This window comes from Camelus bactrianus, chromosome X, assembly GCF_048773025.1.
Source record: "Camelus bactrianus isolate YW-2024 breed Bactrian camel chromosome X, ASM4877302v1, whole genome shotgun sequence".
Lineage (NCBI taxonomy): Eukaryota > Metazoa > Chordata > Mammalia > Artiodactyla > Camelidae > Camelus > Camelus bactrianus.
Window position 1 is genome coordinate 38,311,757 of NC_133575.1, and position 18,635 is coordinate 38,330,391.

Consider the following 18,635-nt stretch of genomic DNA (forward strand, 5'->3'; position numbering starts at 1 on the left):
TCTGTATAGACACTATATATATATAAAATAGCTTCTTTATCCAGTCATCTGTTGGTGGACATTTAGGTTGCTTTTATTGCTGTGCAATTGTAAATAGTGCTGCTACGAACATTGGGCTGCATGTATCTTTTTGAATTAGTGTTTTTGTTTCTTTTGGATATATACAGAGGAGTGGAATTGCTAGCTCATGTGGTAGTTCAGTTTTTAGCTTTTTGAGTATTCTGAGTAATTTTTAATCATATACTGGACACTGTGAATATTAGGTTACGAGATTCTTGATCTTGTGTAAATCCTATGGAATATATTGCCAGTTTATTTCAGCAGGCATTCTACTGACAGCCACCTCAGCCATCGTCTTCATGGTGGGCTGGGACAAGGGAGGATGGTGGGCGGCGGAGGGGAGGGGTGACTCTTGGGGGCGTTAATTGCATATCTGAGCCCTGGAGGCACCAGGAACTGTCCATAGAGCAAAGATCCGGGAATCCTGGTGGGGTCCCATGGGAGGTGGGGAATCCGGCCCATTCGGCACAGGAGAGAGACAGTGCGCATGTTCGTTACTGCTCGCCTCCCATCTTCCCTTGTCGTGTAGCGTGTGCAGCGCATTCTGGGTGCTGAACTGTGCGCCTGGCGTCTCACTGTCTGGCCTGTTTCTACTCGGCTGCGATCAGCTGGTAGGTCCACAGATCTGTCCTGCCGGGAGTTTAAGTGTGCATTCGTGTAAGGGGGTGCTAGTGGTCTTTGTGTGGATATGGGGCGGCGGCAGATGGTCCTGCGATCTGTGGACTATGAAGAGGTGGGTCCTCGAGGTTGTTGTCCTCACAGGTGTGGCGACAGCCATTGCTGTCGTGGTGGCAGGTCTGGGAGAAGGAACGATGGTGGGCGGTCGAGGGGTGGGGGTCAGATGAAGATGGGGTGACTCTTGGGGGTGTTATTTGTGTTATCTGAGCCCTGGAGGCACCAGGAACTGTCCACAGAGCAGAGATTCGGGAATCCTGGTTGGGTCCCATGGGGGACGGGGAAACCGGCCCACGTGACTCAGGCCAGATACAGTGCGCATGCCTGGGGCTGTGCACCTTCCCATCCGCCCTTGGCATGCAGTGTGTCAACGCGTTCTGGGTGTCAAGCTGTTTGCATTGCATCTCACAGTCTTGTCTGTTTCTTCTCGGCTGAGATCAGCTGGTAGGTCCACAGATTCATCCTGCCGGGAGTTTCAGTGTGCGTGCGTCTGAGAGGGAGCCAGCGGGCTTCCAGCGGTGCGATCTGTGGCCTTGGAGGAGAAGGATTCTCGAGGTCATTGTCCTTCTCACAGCTGTCACGGTGGTCATGGCTCTCGAGGTGGCGGCTTGAATAGGGGAACAGTGGGAGGTACAGGGTAGGGAGACAGGTGATGACGGGCTGCTACTTGAGGGCGTTATTTGAGTCATCTGGGTCCCGGAGGCCCGAAAAATGCCGACAGGGCACAGAAACCAAAGAAGGCAGTGGGGCCCCAGACAGTGGGCAGTGAGCAAGCTGCCGGTAAAGAAAGGCCTAGAAATGCACCGATGTTTGATTTTGATTGTGTCCTGAAATTAGCAGTGCCCCGAGCAGAGTACCAGGGAGGAGACTGATACAAGAGTTTTTACTACCACCACTCAAAGCTGCCATTTTAGTTCAACAATAGACGGAGACAGTTTGTAAATGAACAAGTGTGGCTTTGTGTTTCAATAAAATGTGATTGCGGGGGGACCGAGAAAGGCCTTAATAAATGAAAGTGTGCCAAAAATGGTAGTTACACAGGTATTAATTCTCTAGTGGTAATTTCTTTTTCCTTTAAATTAAGTATAGTTGATGTACGATATTAGGTGAGTTACAGGTGTACAATATAGTCATCCACATTTGTAAAGGTTTTAGTCTGTTTATAGTTATTATGGAATATTGGCTATGTTTGCCATGTTGTACAATATAACCCTGTAGTTTATTTTATACCTCAAGTTTGTAGTTCTTACTCCTCCCCCAGTATATTACGCCTCCTCCCTTCCTTCTCCTAAGTAGCCAGTAGTTTGTTCGCTGTATGTGTGAATCCGCTTCTTTTTTGTTATATTTACTGGTTGTATTTTTCAGATTCCACATGTAAGCGATATCATACAGTATTTGTCTTTGTATGTTTAACTGATTTCACTTAGGTCAATATGCTGCAAGCCCATCCCTGTTGCTGCAAACGGAAAATTTTGTTCTCTTTTATGGCTGAGTAGTATTCCATCGTATATATGTACCACTTCTGTATCCCTTTGTTGATGGACAGCAGGTTGCTTCCGTATCTTCCCAGTTGTAAATAGCGCTGCTCTGAACATTGGGGTGCATGTATCTTTTCGAGTTAGTTTCTTTTTTTTTCTTTTGGATATATGTCGACGATTGGAATTGCTGGGTTATATGGTTGTTGTCTTTTTTTTCGGTTTTTGAGTATTTTGAGTAATTTTTAGTCACACGCTGGCCATTTTGAATAATAGGTTATGACTCTCGGTGTTGTGTAAATCCTATTGAGTATATTGCCATTTCTGTTTTAGCAGGCATTCTGCTGGCAGCCACCACAGGCCTGGTCTTGGTGGTGGGCTTGGAACAAGGGAGGACGGTGGGCAGGGGAGGGGAGGGGGTGACTCTTGGGGGCATTATTTGCATATCTGAGCCCTGAAGGCACCAGAAGTGCCACAGAGCACAGATCCAGGAATCTCGGTGGGGGCCCCTAGAGGGCGGGGAAACCGGCTCACGCGGCTGAGGCAAGACACAGTGCGCATGCCCGGGGCTGCCCGCCTTTCCATCGGCCCTCGGCGTGCAGTGTGTGCAACGCGTTCTGGGTGCGGAGCTGTGCACATCGCGTCTCACCGTCTGGGTTGTTTCTACTCGGCTGCGATCTCCTGGTAGGTCCACAGATCCGTCCTGCCGGGAGTTTAAGTGTGCGTGAGTGTGATGGGGAGCTAGCAGGCTTTGCACGGATCGGGGCTGCGGGGGGTCATTGTGCGATCTGTGGCCTCTGAGGAGGAGGGTCCTCGGGGTCGTTGTCCTCACAGATGCGGCGACAGCCGTTGCTGTCGTGGTGGCATGGCTGGGAGAAGGGAAGATGGTGGGCGGTCGAGGGGTGGGGGTCAGATGAAGATGGGGTGACTCTTGGGGGTGTTATTTGAGTTATCTGAGCCCTGGAGGCACCAGGAACTGTCCACAGAGCAGAGATCCGGGAATCCTGGAGGGGCCGCGTGGAGGGCGGGGAAACCGGCCCACGCGGCACAAGAGGGAGTTGGTGCGCATGCTCGTTACTGCTCGCCTCCCATCGTCCCTCGTCGTGCAGTGTGTGCAGTGCGTTGTGGGTGCTGGGCTGCGTGAATGGAGTCTCACCGACTGGGCTGTTTTTACTCAGCTGCAGTCACCTGTTAGGTCACAGATCCGTCCTGCCGGGAGTTGAAGTGTGCGTGCGTATGAGCGGGAGTCAGCGGGCTTCGGGCGGTGCGATCTGTGGCCTTGGAGGAGAACGGTTTTCGAGGTCGTCGTCCTTCTCACAGGTGTCACTGCCGCCATGGCTGTCGAGGTGGCAGTGGGAACAGGGGGACAGTGGGAGGCGGACGGCAGGGAGTCGGGTGAAGACGGGTTGAGCCTTGAGGGCATTATTTGCGGAATCTGTGTCCTGGAGACACTGAAAGTGCCGACAGTGCAGAGAATCCGAAGTCGCCACTGGGGCCCCTGGGTAGGGACAGGGGACAAGGTGACGGTAGAGGAAAAGCCTAGAAACGGATGGATGTGTGGTTTTGACTGTGTCCTGAGACTTGTAGTGCACTGAGCATTGTGCCAGGTTAAGAGAGTGCTACACAGAGGTTTTATTGCCACCAGTCAACGCTGCCGTTTCAGTGCAGACAAAGAACAAGTGTGGCTTTGTGTTTCAATAAAATGTGATTGCGGGGGGACCGAGAAAGGCCTTAATAAATGAAAGTGTGCCAAAAATGGTAGTTACACAGGTATTAATTCTCTAGTGGTAATTTCTTTTTCTTTTAATATAAGCATAGGGGATGCATGTATTAGCTAAGGTGATACGTGTAAAATATAGTGAATCACATTTTTAAAATTTATAGTGTGTTTAAAGTTATTATAGAATATTGACTGTATTCCTCGTTTTGTACAATTTGTCCTTGTAGCTTAATTCATAGCTAATTATTTGTAGCTCTTACTCCTCCCCCTGTACATTGCCCATTTACCACTCCTTCTCCACACTAGTAACAGTAGTTTTTCTGTATTTTGGTGAATATAGTGTTGTTTTTATATTGAGGTGTTCTATTTTCTAGATTCCATATATAAACGATATCATTCAGGATTTATCTTTCATTGTTTAACTTATTTCACTTAGCGTAACATGCTGCAATCCCATCCATAGTATTGCAAATGGCAAAGTTTTGTTCTTCTTCATGTCTGAGTAGTATTCCATTTCATGTATATGTGTGTGCGTGCAACGTCTCCTTTATCCGTTTGTCTGTTGATGGACATTTATGTTGCTTCTATGCTTGGCAGTTGTACGTAGTGCTGGCATGAACATTGGGGTGCATGTATCTTTTTGAAATAGTGTTTTTCTTTCTTTTCAATAGATCCCCAGGAGTGGAGTTGCTATGTCATTATGGTAGTTCTATTTATATTTTTTGAGACCCCTTTACTGTTTCCACAGTGGCTGCAGCAATTTACTTTTCTAGCAACAGTGTGTAACGGTTTCCTTTTTCCCACATCCTCCCCAACACATGTTGACTTTTGACTTTTTAATAATAGCCGTTTTCTCTAGTGGTGTTTTCATAAATGTCTCTATAATGGTCAATCAACTTGTGAAAGCAAACTCTTTCAGAAATGTGCTCTTCTCTTCCCAGATGCCTTATGTTGATTTTCCTGTCAGCTTGGGCATGACATAAACAATTGCTTTTGCAAATTTCCACATTTTGTGTGATTGGGAAGCACACAGGATAAAATTACTTTCAGACTTATTTTCAAACTATTTTCAATATTCAAAAATCAGTGTGCATCACCATTTGGGCATGGAAGTGTTCAATTATATTCATTCTAATAAATGCAATTTCCAAATCACAATATTGTATTTTCAGTGGGAAATATGAGTTGGAGCATAAAGTCAACGTACAAACCTAAGGAAAGAGGTTATGATGAAGGATGTGACAATCCAGTTGAGCCTGTGGTTGTAAGTGCTTTAACAGTTGATTTTTTTGGTGGGGGAGGGGTATAGCTCAGTAGTAGAGTGGGTGATTAATATGTACAATGTCCTGGGTTCAGTCCCTAGTACTTCCATCAATAAATGAATGAACATTTGATGTTTTTATTAGTAGAAATTATATTTTGTGAAAAGATGTTGAACTAACAGAGACGCACTTTGAAAGGTCTTCTGTGTGATACAGAACGTTGATCCAGGAAGATGACATTCTGATGTTGTCTTGATGGATGCTGTTATATTCCCTGGGAATATAACTGATGACTTCCTTCCCATACTTAAAAACAACGAATTCACACATCCCTCCCAACATTGAGTAAAATAGCTTCCAAAATCCTTGTAACTTTTCTTAGAGTAGCGTCTCTGTTGGAAAAGTAAGTTTATTAAAAGTAAGTATACCAACTAGTATTGAAGAAGTAATTTTAGATTTGCTTATAGTCAAATATATCTCTGTATTCTGTATATTTATTTTGTTGACATTTAATGGTAACAAAACTTTTTATTTGCACACACATATGTGTAGGCCCACGGTGATAAGCAACCTGAAGAATGGGAGCCACCAAGTACAAGTCAGGACATTAGACCTGGTGAAGAGGAAAAGGATGAAGGAGCATCTTCATTTCAAGGTGAAGGGAAATGGAAGAGGAATGCCTCTTTTGGGTGTGTGTGTGTGTGTATGTGTATGTGTTTGTTTGTGTGTATGTGTGTGTTGTGTATGTGTATGTCTCATACGTGGTGATATGCCAATAAGAGAAAGAAAGAAAACAGTAGAAATGGATTCCAAACACTGCCTGAAAATTGGCTGGAAAATTGAAGAGAGTATAGTTTGCAGCTTCAGCCAATCCTTCACTAGAATACATTTCCTCCATTTTATAAATGCAAAAATTGAAACTCAGGGATCGTGTTTAATAGAGAGCACTTGACTCTTGATGACAAAATTTGTATTTCATTGCAAAGTTTGTGTATTACTGCAACCTATGTTATTGTGAAAAAAAAAAAAGGTGAATGATTTTGCTTAACACTCAAATGTGTGTACTATAATTCAGCTCCGTTTTGGCCCAGGAGTAGATAGGTCAAGTGGAGCAGGATGGAGACTTCAGAAATGAATCATGAATGATGGCCACTGTTAATTGATATTTTTAAATGGTAAATTAGATAAAAGCTGGGTAATTCAGGATACTGGCATACAAGTAGCTGTTTTTATATAAAATTAATGCAGCTTTTAAAAGGTGGGTGTATACTTCTATGGTCAGAAAAATCAAAAGATTAATTATTTTAAGATTAACATGAGACAAATTATTTTTCCTGGATATCTAGTATTTTGAAGCAAAACATTTACATAACTCCAGCCACTGTTAAATGATTCTAGACTGTAACTGACAACAATGCTGATTCATTTCTTTCCACCTGATTTCCTTTATGCTCACTGCTAGACAGTGTATATGCTGTTATTCATAAATAATTTTGCTATTAATTTTGGTACTTTTTTCTACATGGGTTTCACTTGTGGAATGTTGCATATAGGACCTTTGGACCTAAATATAGCGTTAGTTTTTCTTTTTAATTGAAGTGTAATCGATTTGCAAAGTTGTGTTAATTTCTGGTGTAAAGCCTAGTGATTTAGTTATGTATATAAATTTTCATATTTTTTAATTACAGACTATTACAAAGCATTGAATATAGTTGCCTGTGCTGTACATTAGGACCTTGTTCATCTGTTTCATTTATATATAGTAGTTACTGTCTGCAAATCCAGAGCTCCCAGTATATCCCTCCACCTCGTCTTTCCCCATGGAAATCATAAGTTTGTTTTCTATGTCTGTGAGTCAGTTTTTGTTTTGTAAATGAGCACATTTGTATTATTTTTTCAGATTCCATATGTAAGTGATATCATATGGTAATTTTTTTCTCTTTCTGACTTACTTCACTTGGAATGACATTCTCCAGGGCCATCTGTGTTGCTGCATGTGACATTATTTCATTTTTTCTTGCTGAGTAGTATTCCATGTACTACATCTTTGTTATCCCTTTGTCTGCTGATGGACATTGAGGTAGCTTTCATATCTTGGCAGTTGTAAGTAGTGCTGATAGGAACATTGGGGTGCATGTATCTTTTTTAATTAGTGTTTTTCTTTCTTTTCAATAGATACTCAGTTGTGGAATCACTAAGTCATTCTGGTAGTTCTACTTTTTTTTCAGACATCTCTATGGTTTCCACAGTGGCTGCAGCAATTTACATTCCCAGCCACAGTAGGCAAGGGTTTCCTTTTTTCCACATCCTGTTGAGGACATGTTGTCTTTTGACTTTTTGATAATAGCCATTTTCTCTAGTAGCATTTTCCTAAATATCTCCATGATGGTGAACCATGTTGTGAAACTCAACCCTTTCAGAAATGTTTTATTGTCTTTTCTCATGTGCCTTATGGTGATTTTTCTGTCAGCTTGGGCATGACATAAACAATTGCTTTTGCAAGTTGCCAGATGTGGTGTGATTGGAAAGTACACACAATTAAATTACCGTGAGACTTATTTTCAATATTCAAAAATTAGGTTGCATCGCCTTTTGGCCACTGAAGTATTGAAATACAATTATTCTCTTAAATGTATTTTCCAAAGTACAATATTTTATTTTCAGTGGGAAATATCTTTCGGAGAGTAAAGTCAACATACAGACCTAGGAAAAGAAGTTATGACCAAGCATTTGTCAATCCAGTTGTGCCTGTGGTTGTAAGTGTTTTAACAATTGATTTTTTTTTTTCTGGGGGAGTGGTATAGCTCAGTGTTAGAGCGTGTGCTTAACATGTACAACGTCCTGCGTACAATCCCCATTACCTCCATTAATGAATAAATAAAACATTTGTTGTTTTTTATTTGTAGAAATTAATTTCTGTGATAAGTTGTGGAACTAATACAGGTATACCTTGAAAGGCCTTCTGTGTGGTACAGAACGTTGATCTAGAAGGATGACATCCTGGTGTTGCCTGGATGGATGCTGTTATATTCCCAGGGAATATAACTGATGACTTCCTTCTCATGCTTATTAACAACCGATCACACACATCCCTCCCAACATAGATTAAAATAGCTTCCCAAGTGCTTGTAACATTCCTTGGAGTAGCATCACCATGGGAAAAGTAAGTTTATGAAGAAAAATTATACCCAATGATATTGGAGAAATATCTTTCGATTTACAGATATTATCTGTGTATTGTGTATATTTATATTGTTGGCATGTGTTAGTAACAAAACTTTTTAATTTACACACACATATCTGTAGGCCCATGGTGATAAGCAACCTCAAGAATGGGAGCCACCAACTTCAAGTCAGGACATTAGACCTGGTGAAGCAAAAGAGGATGAAGGAGCATCTGCAGTTGAAGGTGAAGGGGAAGAGAAGAGGAATGCCTCTTGTGTGTGTGTGTGTGTATGTGTGTGTGTGTGTGTGTGTGTGTATGTCTCATGCATGTTGAGATGCCAATAACAGAAGGAAAGGAAACAGCAGAAAGGGATCTCAAACACTCCCTGAGAATTGACTGGAAAAGTGAAGAGAGTGTAGTTTGCATCTTAGGGCAATCCTTCACTAGAATAAATATCCCCCCCTTTAAAAATGAGAAACTTGAGGCACACGGATCTTTTTTATCAGAGAGCAGTTGAGTATTGAATACAAAATTTGTCTTTCATGCCAAAATTTGTGTCTTCCTGCCACCTATTTTATCATAAAAAAAGGTGAATGATTTTGCTTAAAACTCAGTACTATAATTTAGCTCAGTTTTTGCCCAGGAGTCGATAGTTCAATGGAGAAGGATAAAGAGTTGAGAAATGAATCATGAATGATGGCCACTGTTTCTTTAATTGATGTTTTTGTATGGTCAGTTTGATAAAAGCTGGATAATTCAGGATACTGGCATACACGTAGCTGGTTTTATATGACTTTAATGCAGCTTTTAAATGGTGGTCATATCCTTCTATGGTTAGAAAAATCCAAAGTTGAATTATTCTGTTTAACATGAGACAAATAATTTTTCCTGGATATGTAATATTTTGAAACAAACATTTATATAACTTAGGCCACTGTTAAAGGATTCCAGATTGTAACTCACAACAATGTTGGTTCATTTATTTCTACCCCATTTCCTTTATGCTCACTGCTAGACCCTATATTTGGTGTTATTCATAAATAATTTTGCTATTAATTTTGGTACTTTTTTTCTACATGGTCTTCATTTGTAGAATGTTACATACAGGACCTTTGGACCTATATATAGCTTTAATTTATTTTAATTGAAATGTAGTTGATTTGCAATGTTGTGCTAATTTCTGGTATAAAGCATAGTGATTTAGTTATGTATGTAAGTTTTCATATGTTTGCATTATAGGCTATTACAAAGTATTGAGTATAGTTCCCTGTGCTGTACAGTAGGACCTTGTTTACCTGTTTTATTTATATATAGTAGTTACTATCTGCAAATCCGGAACTCCCAGTTTATCCCTCCACCTCGCCTTTCCCCATGGTAACCATATGTTTGTTTTCTATGTCTGTGAGTCTGTTTCTGTTTTGTAAATAAGCTCATTTATGTCATTTTAAAAAGATTCCACATATCAGTGATATCATATTATATTTTTCTTTCTGTTTCTGGCTTACTTCACTTGGAATGACATTCTCCTGGGCCATCTATGTTGCTGCATATGACATTATTTCATTTTTTATTGATGAGTAGTATTCCATTGTCTCCCTCCCTCCCTCCCTCCCTCCCTCCCTCTCTCTCTCTCTCTCTCTCTCTCTCTATATATATATATATATATATATATATATATATATATACCACATCTTCTTTATCCCTTTGTCTGTCGATAACATTGAGGTAGCTTCCATATCTTGGCAGTTGTAAGTAGTGCTGGTATGAACATTGGGGTGCACGTATCTTCTTGAATTAGTGTTTTTCTTTCTTTTCAATAGATACTCAGGAGTGGAATTGCTAAGTCACTATGGTAGTTCTATTTGTAGTTTTTTGAGACACCTCTACTGTTTCCACAGTGGCTGCAGCAATTTACATTCCCAGCCACAGTGGGCAAGGGTTTCCTTTTTTCCACATCCTCCCCAACACTTGTTGTCTTTCCACTTTTTGATAATAGCCATTTACTGTAGTGGTATTTTCTTAAATATCTCCATGATGGTGAGTCACGTTGTGAAACCCAACCCTTTCAGAAATGTTTTCTTGTCTTTTCCCATGTGCCTTATGGTGATTTTTCTGTCAGTTTGGGCATGACATAAACAATTGCTTTTACAAGTTGCCAGATGTGGTGTGATTGGAAAGCACACACAATTAAATTACCTGAGACTTATTTTCAAAATTCAAAAATTAGTGTGCATCACCATTTGGCCATGGAAGTGTTCAGATATAATTATCCTCTTAAATGCATTTTCCAAAGCACAATGTTTTATTTTCAGTGGGAAATATCTTTCGGAGAGTAAAGTCAACATACAGACCTAGGAAAAGAATTTATGATCAAGCATGTGTCAATCCAGTTGGGCCTGTGGTTGTAAGTGTTTTAACAATTGATTTTTTTTTCAGGGGGGAGTGGTATATAGCTCAGTGGTAGAGTGTGTGCTTAATATGTGCAACGTCCTGGGTTCAATCCCCATTACCTCCATTAATAAATAAAAAAATTTTTGATGTTTTCTATTAGTAGAAATTAATTTTTCTGACAAGTTGTGGAACCAATACAGATACACCTTGAAAGGTCTTCTGTGTGGTACAGAACGTTGATCCAGGAGGATGACATTCTGGTGTTGCCTGGATGGATGCTGTTATATTCCCAGGGAATATAACTGATGACTTCCTTCTCATGCTTATTAACAACTGATCACACACATCCTCCCAACATAGATTAAAATAGCTTCCAAAGTGCTAGTAACTTTCCTTGGAGTAGCATCACCGTGGGAAAAGTAAGTTTATGAAGAAAAATTATACCCAATAGTATTGGAGAAATATGTTTTGATTTACTGATAGTCAAATATATCTCTGTATGGTGTATATTTATATTGTTGGCATGTGTTAGTAACTGAACTTTTTAATTTGCACACACATCTCTTTAGGCCCACGGTGATAAGCAACCTCAAGGATGGGAGCCACCAACTACAAGTCAGGACATTAGACCTGGTAAAGCCAAAGAGGATGAAGGAGCATCTGCAGTTGAAGGTGAAGGAAAAGGAAAGAGGGATGCGTCTTGTGGGAATGTGTGTGTGTGTGTGTGTGTGTGTGTGTGTGTGTGTGTGTGTGTGTGTATGTGTATGTGTCATGCATGTTGAGATGCCAATAACAGAAGGAAGGGAAACAGCAGAAAGGGATATTAAACACTCCCTGAGAATTGACTGGAAAAGTGAAGAGAGTGCAGTTTGCATCTTAGGGCAATCCTTCACTAGAATGAATTTCCCCCTTCTTTATAAATGAGAAAACTGAGGCACACGGATCTTGTTTATCAGAGAGCAGTTGACTATTGAATACAAAATTTGTCTTCCATGCCAAAATTTGTGTCTTTCTCCCACCTATTTTATCGTAAATAATGGTGAATGTTTGTGCTTAAAACTCAGATGAATGTACCGTGATTTAGCTCAGTTTTGGCCCAGGAGTAGATAGTTCAATGGAGTTGGATAGAGACATCAGAAATGAATCATGAATGATGGCCACTGTTTCTTTAATTGATATTGTTAAATGGTAAGTTTGATAAAGGCTAGATAATTTAGGATACTTGCGTACAAGTAGCTGGTTTTATATGATCTTAATCCACCTTTTAAAAGGTGGTTAAATCCTTCTATGGTTAGAAAAACCCAAAGCTGAATTATTCCAATCAGCATGAGATAAATTATTTTTCCTGGATATGTAGTATTTTGAAACAAAACATTTGTATAACTCAGGCCACTGTTAAAGGATTCCAGATTGTAACTGACAACAATGTCGATTCACTTCTTTCTACCCCGTTTCCTTTATGCTCACTGCTAGACACTATATTTGCTATTATTCATGAATAATTTTGGTATTAATTTTGGTACTTTTTTCTACATGGGTTTCATTTGTGGAATGTTGCATAGAGGACTTTTGGACCTAAATATAGCTTTCATTTTTTTTAATTGAAGTGCAATCGATTTGTGACATTGTGTTAACTTCTAGTGTAAAGCATAGTGATTCAGTTATGTATATAAGTTTCCATATTTATTCATTATAGGCTATTAAAAAGCATTGAGCATAGTTCCCTGTGCTGTATAGTAGGACCCTGTTTATTTGTTTTATTTATATATAGTAGTTAATATCTGGAAATCCAAAACTGCCAGTTTATCCCTCCACCTCGCCTTTCCCCATGGTAACCATTTGTTTGTTTTCTATGTCTGTCTGTTTCTGTTTCGTAAATAAGCTCATTTATGTCACTTGAAAAAGATTCCACATATCAGTGATATCATATGATATTTCTCTGTCCCTTTCTGGCTTACTTCACTTGGAATGACCTTCTCCAGGGCCATGTATGTTGCTGCATATGACATTATTTCAGTTTTTTTTTTTGCGCTGAGTAGTATTCCATTGTGTATATATAGGACATCTTCTTTTCTAATCATCTGTCGATGGACAGTTAGGCTGCTTCCATGTCTTGGCTGTTGTAAATAGTGCGCCTATGAGCATTGGGGTGTGTGTTTCCAAAATAGAGTTTCCTTCGAATGTATGCCCAGGAGTGGGATTGCTGTATCATAGGGTAAGTCTATTTTTAATTTTATGTGGAATCTCCATACTGTTTTCCATAGTGGCTGCATCAAATTACATTCCCACCAGCAGGTGAGGAGGGTTCCCTTTTGTCTGCACAACCTGCTGCATTTATCATTTGTGGACTTTTGAATGATGATCATTTTGACTGGTGTGAGATGACACCTCACTGTAGGTTTAATTTGCATTTCTCTGATAATTAGCAACATTTAGCATTCTTCTCATACCTATCGGCGATTTGTACGTCTTCATTGGAGAAATGTTTGTTTAGGCCTTCTGCCCATTTCTTGATTGAGTTGTTTGGGTTTTTTTGTTACTGAGTTGTATGGGCTCTTTATGTATTCTGGAAATTAAGTCCTTGTCAGTCACGTTGTTTGCAAATATTTTCTACCAGTCCATAAGTTTCCTTTGCTGTACAAAATCTTATATGTTTCATTCGACCCCATTTGTTTGTATTTCCTTTTTTTCTGTTGCCTGGGTTGCATCTCCTAGGAGAACATTGCTAAGATTTATGTCTGAGAATGTTTGTGTATGTTTTCTTCTAGAGGTTTACACTGTTTTGTCTTATGTTTAAGTATTTAAGCCATTTTGAGTTTATTTTTGTGTACACGGTGAGGGAGGATTGTAACATCGTTGATTTACATGCGGCTGTGCAGCTTCCCCAACACCACTAGCTGAAGAGGCCGTCTTTTCTCCATTGTATATTCTTGCCTCCTTTGTCAAAGATTAATTGACCATAAGTGTGTAGGTTTATTTCTGGGCTCTCTGTTCTGTTCCATTGATCCACGTGTCTGTTTTTATGCCAATACCATGTTGTTTTGATTCCTGTAGCCCAGTATTCTTGTCTGAGGTTTGGGGGGGTTATTCGTCCAGCTTCGTTCTATTTCTTCAGTAGAGGGGAGGGTATACCTCAAGTGATACAGCACATGCTTAGCCTGGATGAGGTCCTGGGTTCAATCCCCAGTACCTCCTCTAAGAATAAAGAAAGAAGCCTAATTACCTGCCCCCTGCCAAAAATAAGAAAAAACCTCGTCTTCCTCAAGTACAATGCAGTTGTCAAGTATTCACTTTAATTTTTCCTTTATATTCCCAAAAAACATAAAATTTACAGAAAAGTTGCAAGAATGGTACAGTTAACTCATCTATTTTCACCTCAATTTGCCAAGTATTAAATTTTTACCACATTGGTTTCATATCCTCTTCCCTCTCCCCTCCCCGTGTTTGTATATGTATACACACACATACACACTTATTGATATGTTTGTTATTATTAAGACTGAGTCATTTAGATAAAGTTTCAACTGTTATGACCCTTTAGCCTAAGTACATTAGTGTATATATATAGCCTTAGAAGAAAGAAAAAGTCATTCTCTTGGCTAATCACTGTCCTAAATCGGGAAATTCGACCATAGGAAAATGCAATCATTAAAATTTTCTCAGTGTATACTCAGATTTCCCCAGTTGTCCCTATACTTCCCTTGATAGAATTTTGCTTTTGATCCAGAGTCCAGTCCAGGATCATGCATTGCATTTAGTTGTCATGTCTATTTAGTCTTCTTTCGTCTGGAATAATTCTTCAGTTTTTCTGTCATTCATGACACTGACATTTTGGAAGAGGATACAGCAGTTGGTTTGCAGAATGTGAATCAATTTGAGGTATTGTCTGAGTCTTTTTCCCCTACTCAACACTTACTGTTTAATCATTCCGTGTAACATGCTGAGTGAACTGAGAGACATGGTTTCAACCTTGAGCTCACAGTCTAGTCAGAGACCCAAACAAATCACTGATAAGTACAGTCACACGTATAACACAGACAGGTACAAAGGGAGCACCTAAGTTGTGTGAGGGCAGTCTTGGGAAAGGAAGAGGATAATGAAACCCTGGTTTCTTAGTTTCTGGTAACAGACTCCTGAAATAATGCTCTTGTGGTTCTTCAGCATCACATTTGTTTCCACACGAGCCTAAGGCTTTTATTTCGTGAACAGTGAAGGAATGAATATTATCCACTCTTATTCGTATCTCATGTTTCAGTTCTTAAATTGATCAACTTTTTATTTGCAAGGGCCTGTCCCGGAAGCTGATCAACGGGAAGTGGCTAAGCCAAAGACTAGGCGTGAGCGTGGTCGCGGTTTCAATGGGAAGAGACTGCCAAAGCCAGAGCCCTTTTAAAATGCCAGAAGCAGGTATGTTCTCCATTAAGTGTGCAAATTATAGGGTGTCTGTTTCCACAATATACTATTTTTAATGATACAGGGGTAACAGTACTGTTTCTTTATAACTGAGTTCACTTATAAAGGTGATTTGAAATGTAGTTTCGACCTTAAGTGCCTGACTTACTGGACTATCAGGTATAGAAACAAATTTGTTAAAGCCATACTGGATTATAAAAGATGAAAATATTTTCTTACTTTTAAGTATGAGTCCTTTAACCAACAGTTGTTAAATTTCACATGCTTTTGTAGAGTTCTGCGTTTAACATACACGTAGTGCATTTGTAACACACATCAGTTTGTATGACATATGCTGAAGCCTTGAAGTAGGTTCCAGTACCAGCTCTAACCCAATTTCTGTGACTCTGGGCCAATCCCTTAACTTCTAAACCCATCTTTGCTCTTATAAAAATAGTGAATTGAAATCAGATATTTAAAAATCATTTTCAGGTCTGATTTTTGCATACTCTGTTTCTGTTGCATTGAACACGAAGATACATGATTTTATTTGTGATAAATCATCAAACTCTGACCTGAGTCAAGTTACAACACCTGAGTGGACGTTTCCTCACTACTAAGAAAAGGAACACTTTGCTTGACGGTTGTTTTTCTGTAGGAGTTGTGAATGCCCATCCTCAGATTCCGCCAAATTCTGAAATCTCTGGCTCTCAACAATTGCATTTTGTCTTTTTTTCCTTCCAGTTTTTATTGATATATAATGGACAAAAATGTGAACAGTTGCATTTTAAATCCTTCCCCAAATGAAGCCTCAAATGACTAATTACTAAACTTTCAAGAGACAATCTAGTTTCTAGTCTCTATGTCTGATCAGGTAGAGAAAGTGCAGATAGTCAGTGATGCTCAAGGCGGGTGCAGGATGCATATGCTTAGCACACTTTCTATCCCACTGTCCACTGTCAGTCTTAATGAGCCAGTCTTCCTAAGAAAATGTAGGCACTATGATATAATCATCTCTAACCATGTGACATGTGGCATGAAAATTTTGTGTCCCGAGATATCAGGTTGGTAAGATTGAAATGCAAAGACCATAACTGAAGTACTTCCTGAGTAATCAAGTTAAGTGTGTCTTACGTGTGTGTTTTGCAGATTACCAACTATTAATTACATAGCTTCTGAATTTAAAGGAAGCACTTGATGTTTAGGAAGTAAAATGCCTTTCACTGCATTCCTGGCCCATTCCAAACTCTTTACATTAAAAGATAGTTTTCAGGCTACTTTCAGGAACCTATTGAATATGGTTAAAATGTACTCATGGGAAGATCATAGCCTTCAATACATATGCTATTAAAAAAGGAAAAGATTATAAATTACATGTGCGTCCAATATAAAAAATAATCCAAGGTCAAAAAAGTGTAGACCTAAGGGAAAAGGAAAGAGAGTCTTAAGAAAATGCTTAAAGTGTGAGCATTAGGAAAAGGAAAAATAATCCAAGTAATCAGTAAATCAAAGAGCTTGCTCTTTTAGAAAATATTTGTGAGTAGAAGATCCACTAGTTTAGAGAGTCTTGCAGAGAGTAGACAGAAGGCCAAGTATACCTAATAAGGAACACGAAAAAGACGCAAGCAGATATGGAGTATGTTATCTGTCTCTCTTTACCTTTCTATGTGTACATATGGCTTTCCAGGTTTTTCCCCCTTTTTTCCACCCCACTTTCTGTCTTTGTTCCAGGCTGTGAGAAACGGTACTATTTTCCTTCACAATTTGATGTTACCTTTGATGGTACTGACTTAAAACTAGTGGAACTATTTGATACATTATACAAACTGGAGTGCTTTTAAGAATGTAAAGAGCCACCGTTCATAATTACAGCAGGAGTATGGATGAAAACAGGGACAAATGGTTAACCTACTACCACATAAGGGTGACTTACGCTAGCTCCTAGAAACAGTTTTGCACTTTTCCACAGACGGAGCCAAAACAAATGCAATACTAGCCTTTCTCTTTATTTCATTTAAGCAATTCTAAGTGTGATGTTACTGTTTTAGATATCCTATATTCAGAATGTTATTCAAGTCAACGCATTTATATGAAATTTTAAAAATTCCTTCTGTTTCCTAGGTGTTTCACTTGTTTTGATTTTTACCAAAAGTATAAAAAAAAATGTTGCTTTCCACTTAAAACTACCTCGCAACAGAAGCATTGGGTTCAGTGAGTTCTGAAGTTGAACAGTCGACTTGTTTCTCTGTACCACTAGAAAGAGTGATGTGTTTAGCAAATACTGTTAATGTGTCTGAAAGTCTACCTTCAGAGTCTCTGCAGAGGTTTAACTGGATATAAGCCAAGGGTCACCCTTAGGGTTCTGGTTTTAGTCCATGTTATAAAACTGAAACTGTAGTGTCCTCTGTATGCTTTAGTGCCATCTAACAAAATTTTAACTAATATATCCAAATGTTATGTTATCTTACAGGTGAAGGGAAACCACAGGTTTAATTGAAGACAAGCTGTAACCATGTAGGCTGTTATTGTGTTGGAAATGTACCTGTTCAAGTTCTCTCAATAAAGTTTTGCAGTTTTGTCCAAAGAATTCTTGCACATCTTTTGTTAAATTTATTCCTAGGTATTTGATGCTGTTGAAAATTGTTCCTGTTTTGGAAATTTTATATTTTGTTTGATCTAGTGTAGAGAGACATAATTTTTGTATATTGCTTTTTTTTCTACCCAGCAATCTTGCTAAGTATGTTTAATTCCTAAGGTTTATCTTTAGATAATTTCAACATGCAAATCATATCATCTTTGAATAAGAATAACAGTTTTGTTCCTGCCATTGTAAACAGTATAGCTGTTATTTCCTTTTCTCATTTTATGTCATCGGGCAGACCCTCCACTACAATTACGGTCAATAGAACTGGTGATAGTGGACATCCTTGCCTTAGCCCTGATGAGAAATGGAAAATTTTCAACATTTCACCATGATGTTTAATGTGCCTTTTTCGGCAGATACACTTTATCAGAGTAAATTCATTTATTCTTAGTTTGCTTAGAGTATTCATCTTGAATATATGTCGAATTTGATCAAACACTAGAAGTACATTTTTTGAGATCATAAGATTTTTTTCTCTCTGTCAGTCAGTTAATGTGTTGAATTACAGCGGTACGTTTCCATGTTTTAAGCCAACGTTATATTCCTAAGGTAAAGACACTTTGGTCATGAGTAATCTATGCCCTAATAATTTGTTTAGGATTTTTATGTATATTCGCATGAGTGACACTAGCCTATACTTTTATTTTATCTACTCTCTTTCTGGGACTTAGTATCAAGTTTATGCTAGCTTCACACAGGCTTGGGGTGTAAAATCTCTTTTTCTGTTCTCTGGAGCTGCAAGGCTGTGAGTAATGTAGGGCCAGGCTTTCTTGTGATCACTTGTTTCTGGATTGCTTCTCTCTCTTAAGATTGGATCCCTGCTGAAAAGGCAGAGACAGAAGGCGCATCT

General features: G+C 39.3%; 1 protein-coding gene across 4 annotated transcripts; it reads left to right on the top strand.

Moving 5' to 3' along the window:
- The first annotated feature begins 569 nt into the window (after positions 1–569).
- LOC105071332 (uncharacterized) lies at positions 570–17,732 on the top strand. Of its 4 annotated transcripts, none has more exons than XM_074359307.1 (9): positions 570–671; positions 5,103–5,194; positions 5,745–5,847; positions 7,857–7,948; positions 8,499–8,601; positions 10,671–10,762; positions 11,319–11,421; positions 15,036–15,156; positions 17,612–17,732. In XM_074359307.1, exons 2-8 carry the CDS (start codon positions 5,111–5,113, stop codon positions 15,140–15,142), a joined length of 684 nt encoding a protein of 227 aa, XP_074215408.1. In that variant the 5' UTR covers positions 570–671; positions 5,103–5,110; the 3' UTR covers positions 15,143–15,156; positions 17,612–17,732. The 4 variants fall into 4 exon arrangements, with proteins under 4 accessions (XP_074215408.1, XP_074215405.1, XP_074215407.1 ...); XM_074359304.1 differs by lacking the exon at positions 570–671 and adding an exon at positions 2,625–2,894; XM_074359306.1 differs by lacking the exon at positions 570–671 and adding an exon at positions 3,304–3,436.
- Positions 17,733–18,635: the final 903 nt, after the last annotated feature.

Coding starts and splice junctions, on each gene's coding strand:
- LOC105071332 (XM_074359307.1), top strand. CDS start 5,111: ATGAGTTGGAGCATAAAGTCAACGTACAAACCTAAGGAAAGAGGTTAT. Junction 5,195..5,744: donor ATCCAGTTGAGCCTGTGGTT/GTAAGTGCTTTA, acceptor ACATATGTGTAG/GCCCACGGTGATAAGCAACC. Junction 8,602..10,670: donor AGGAGCATCTGCAGTTGAAG/GTGAAGGGGAAG, acceptor TTTTATTTTCAG/TGGGAAATATCTTTCGGAGA.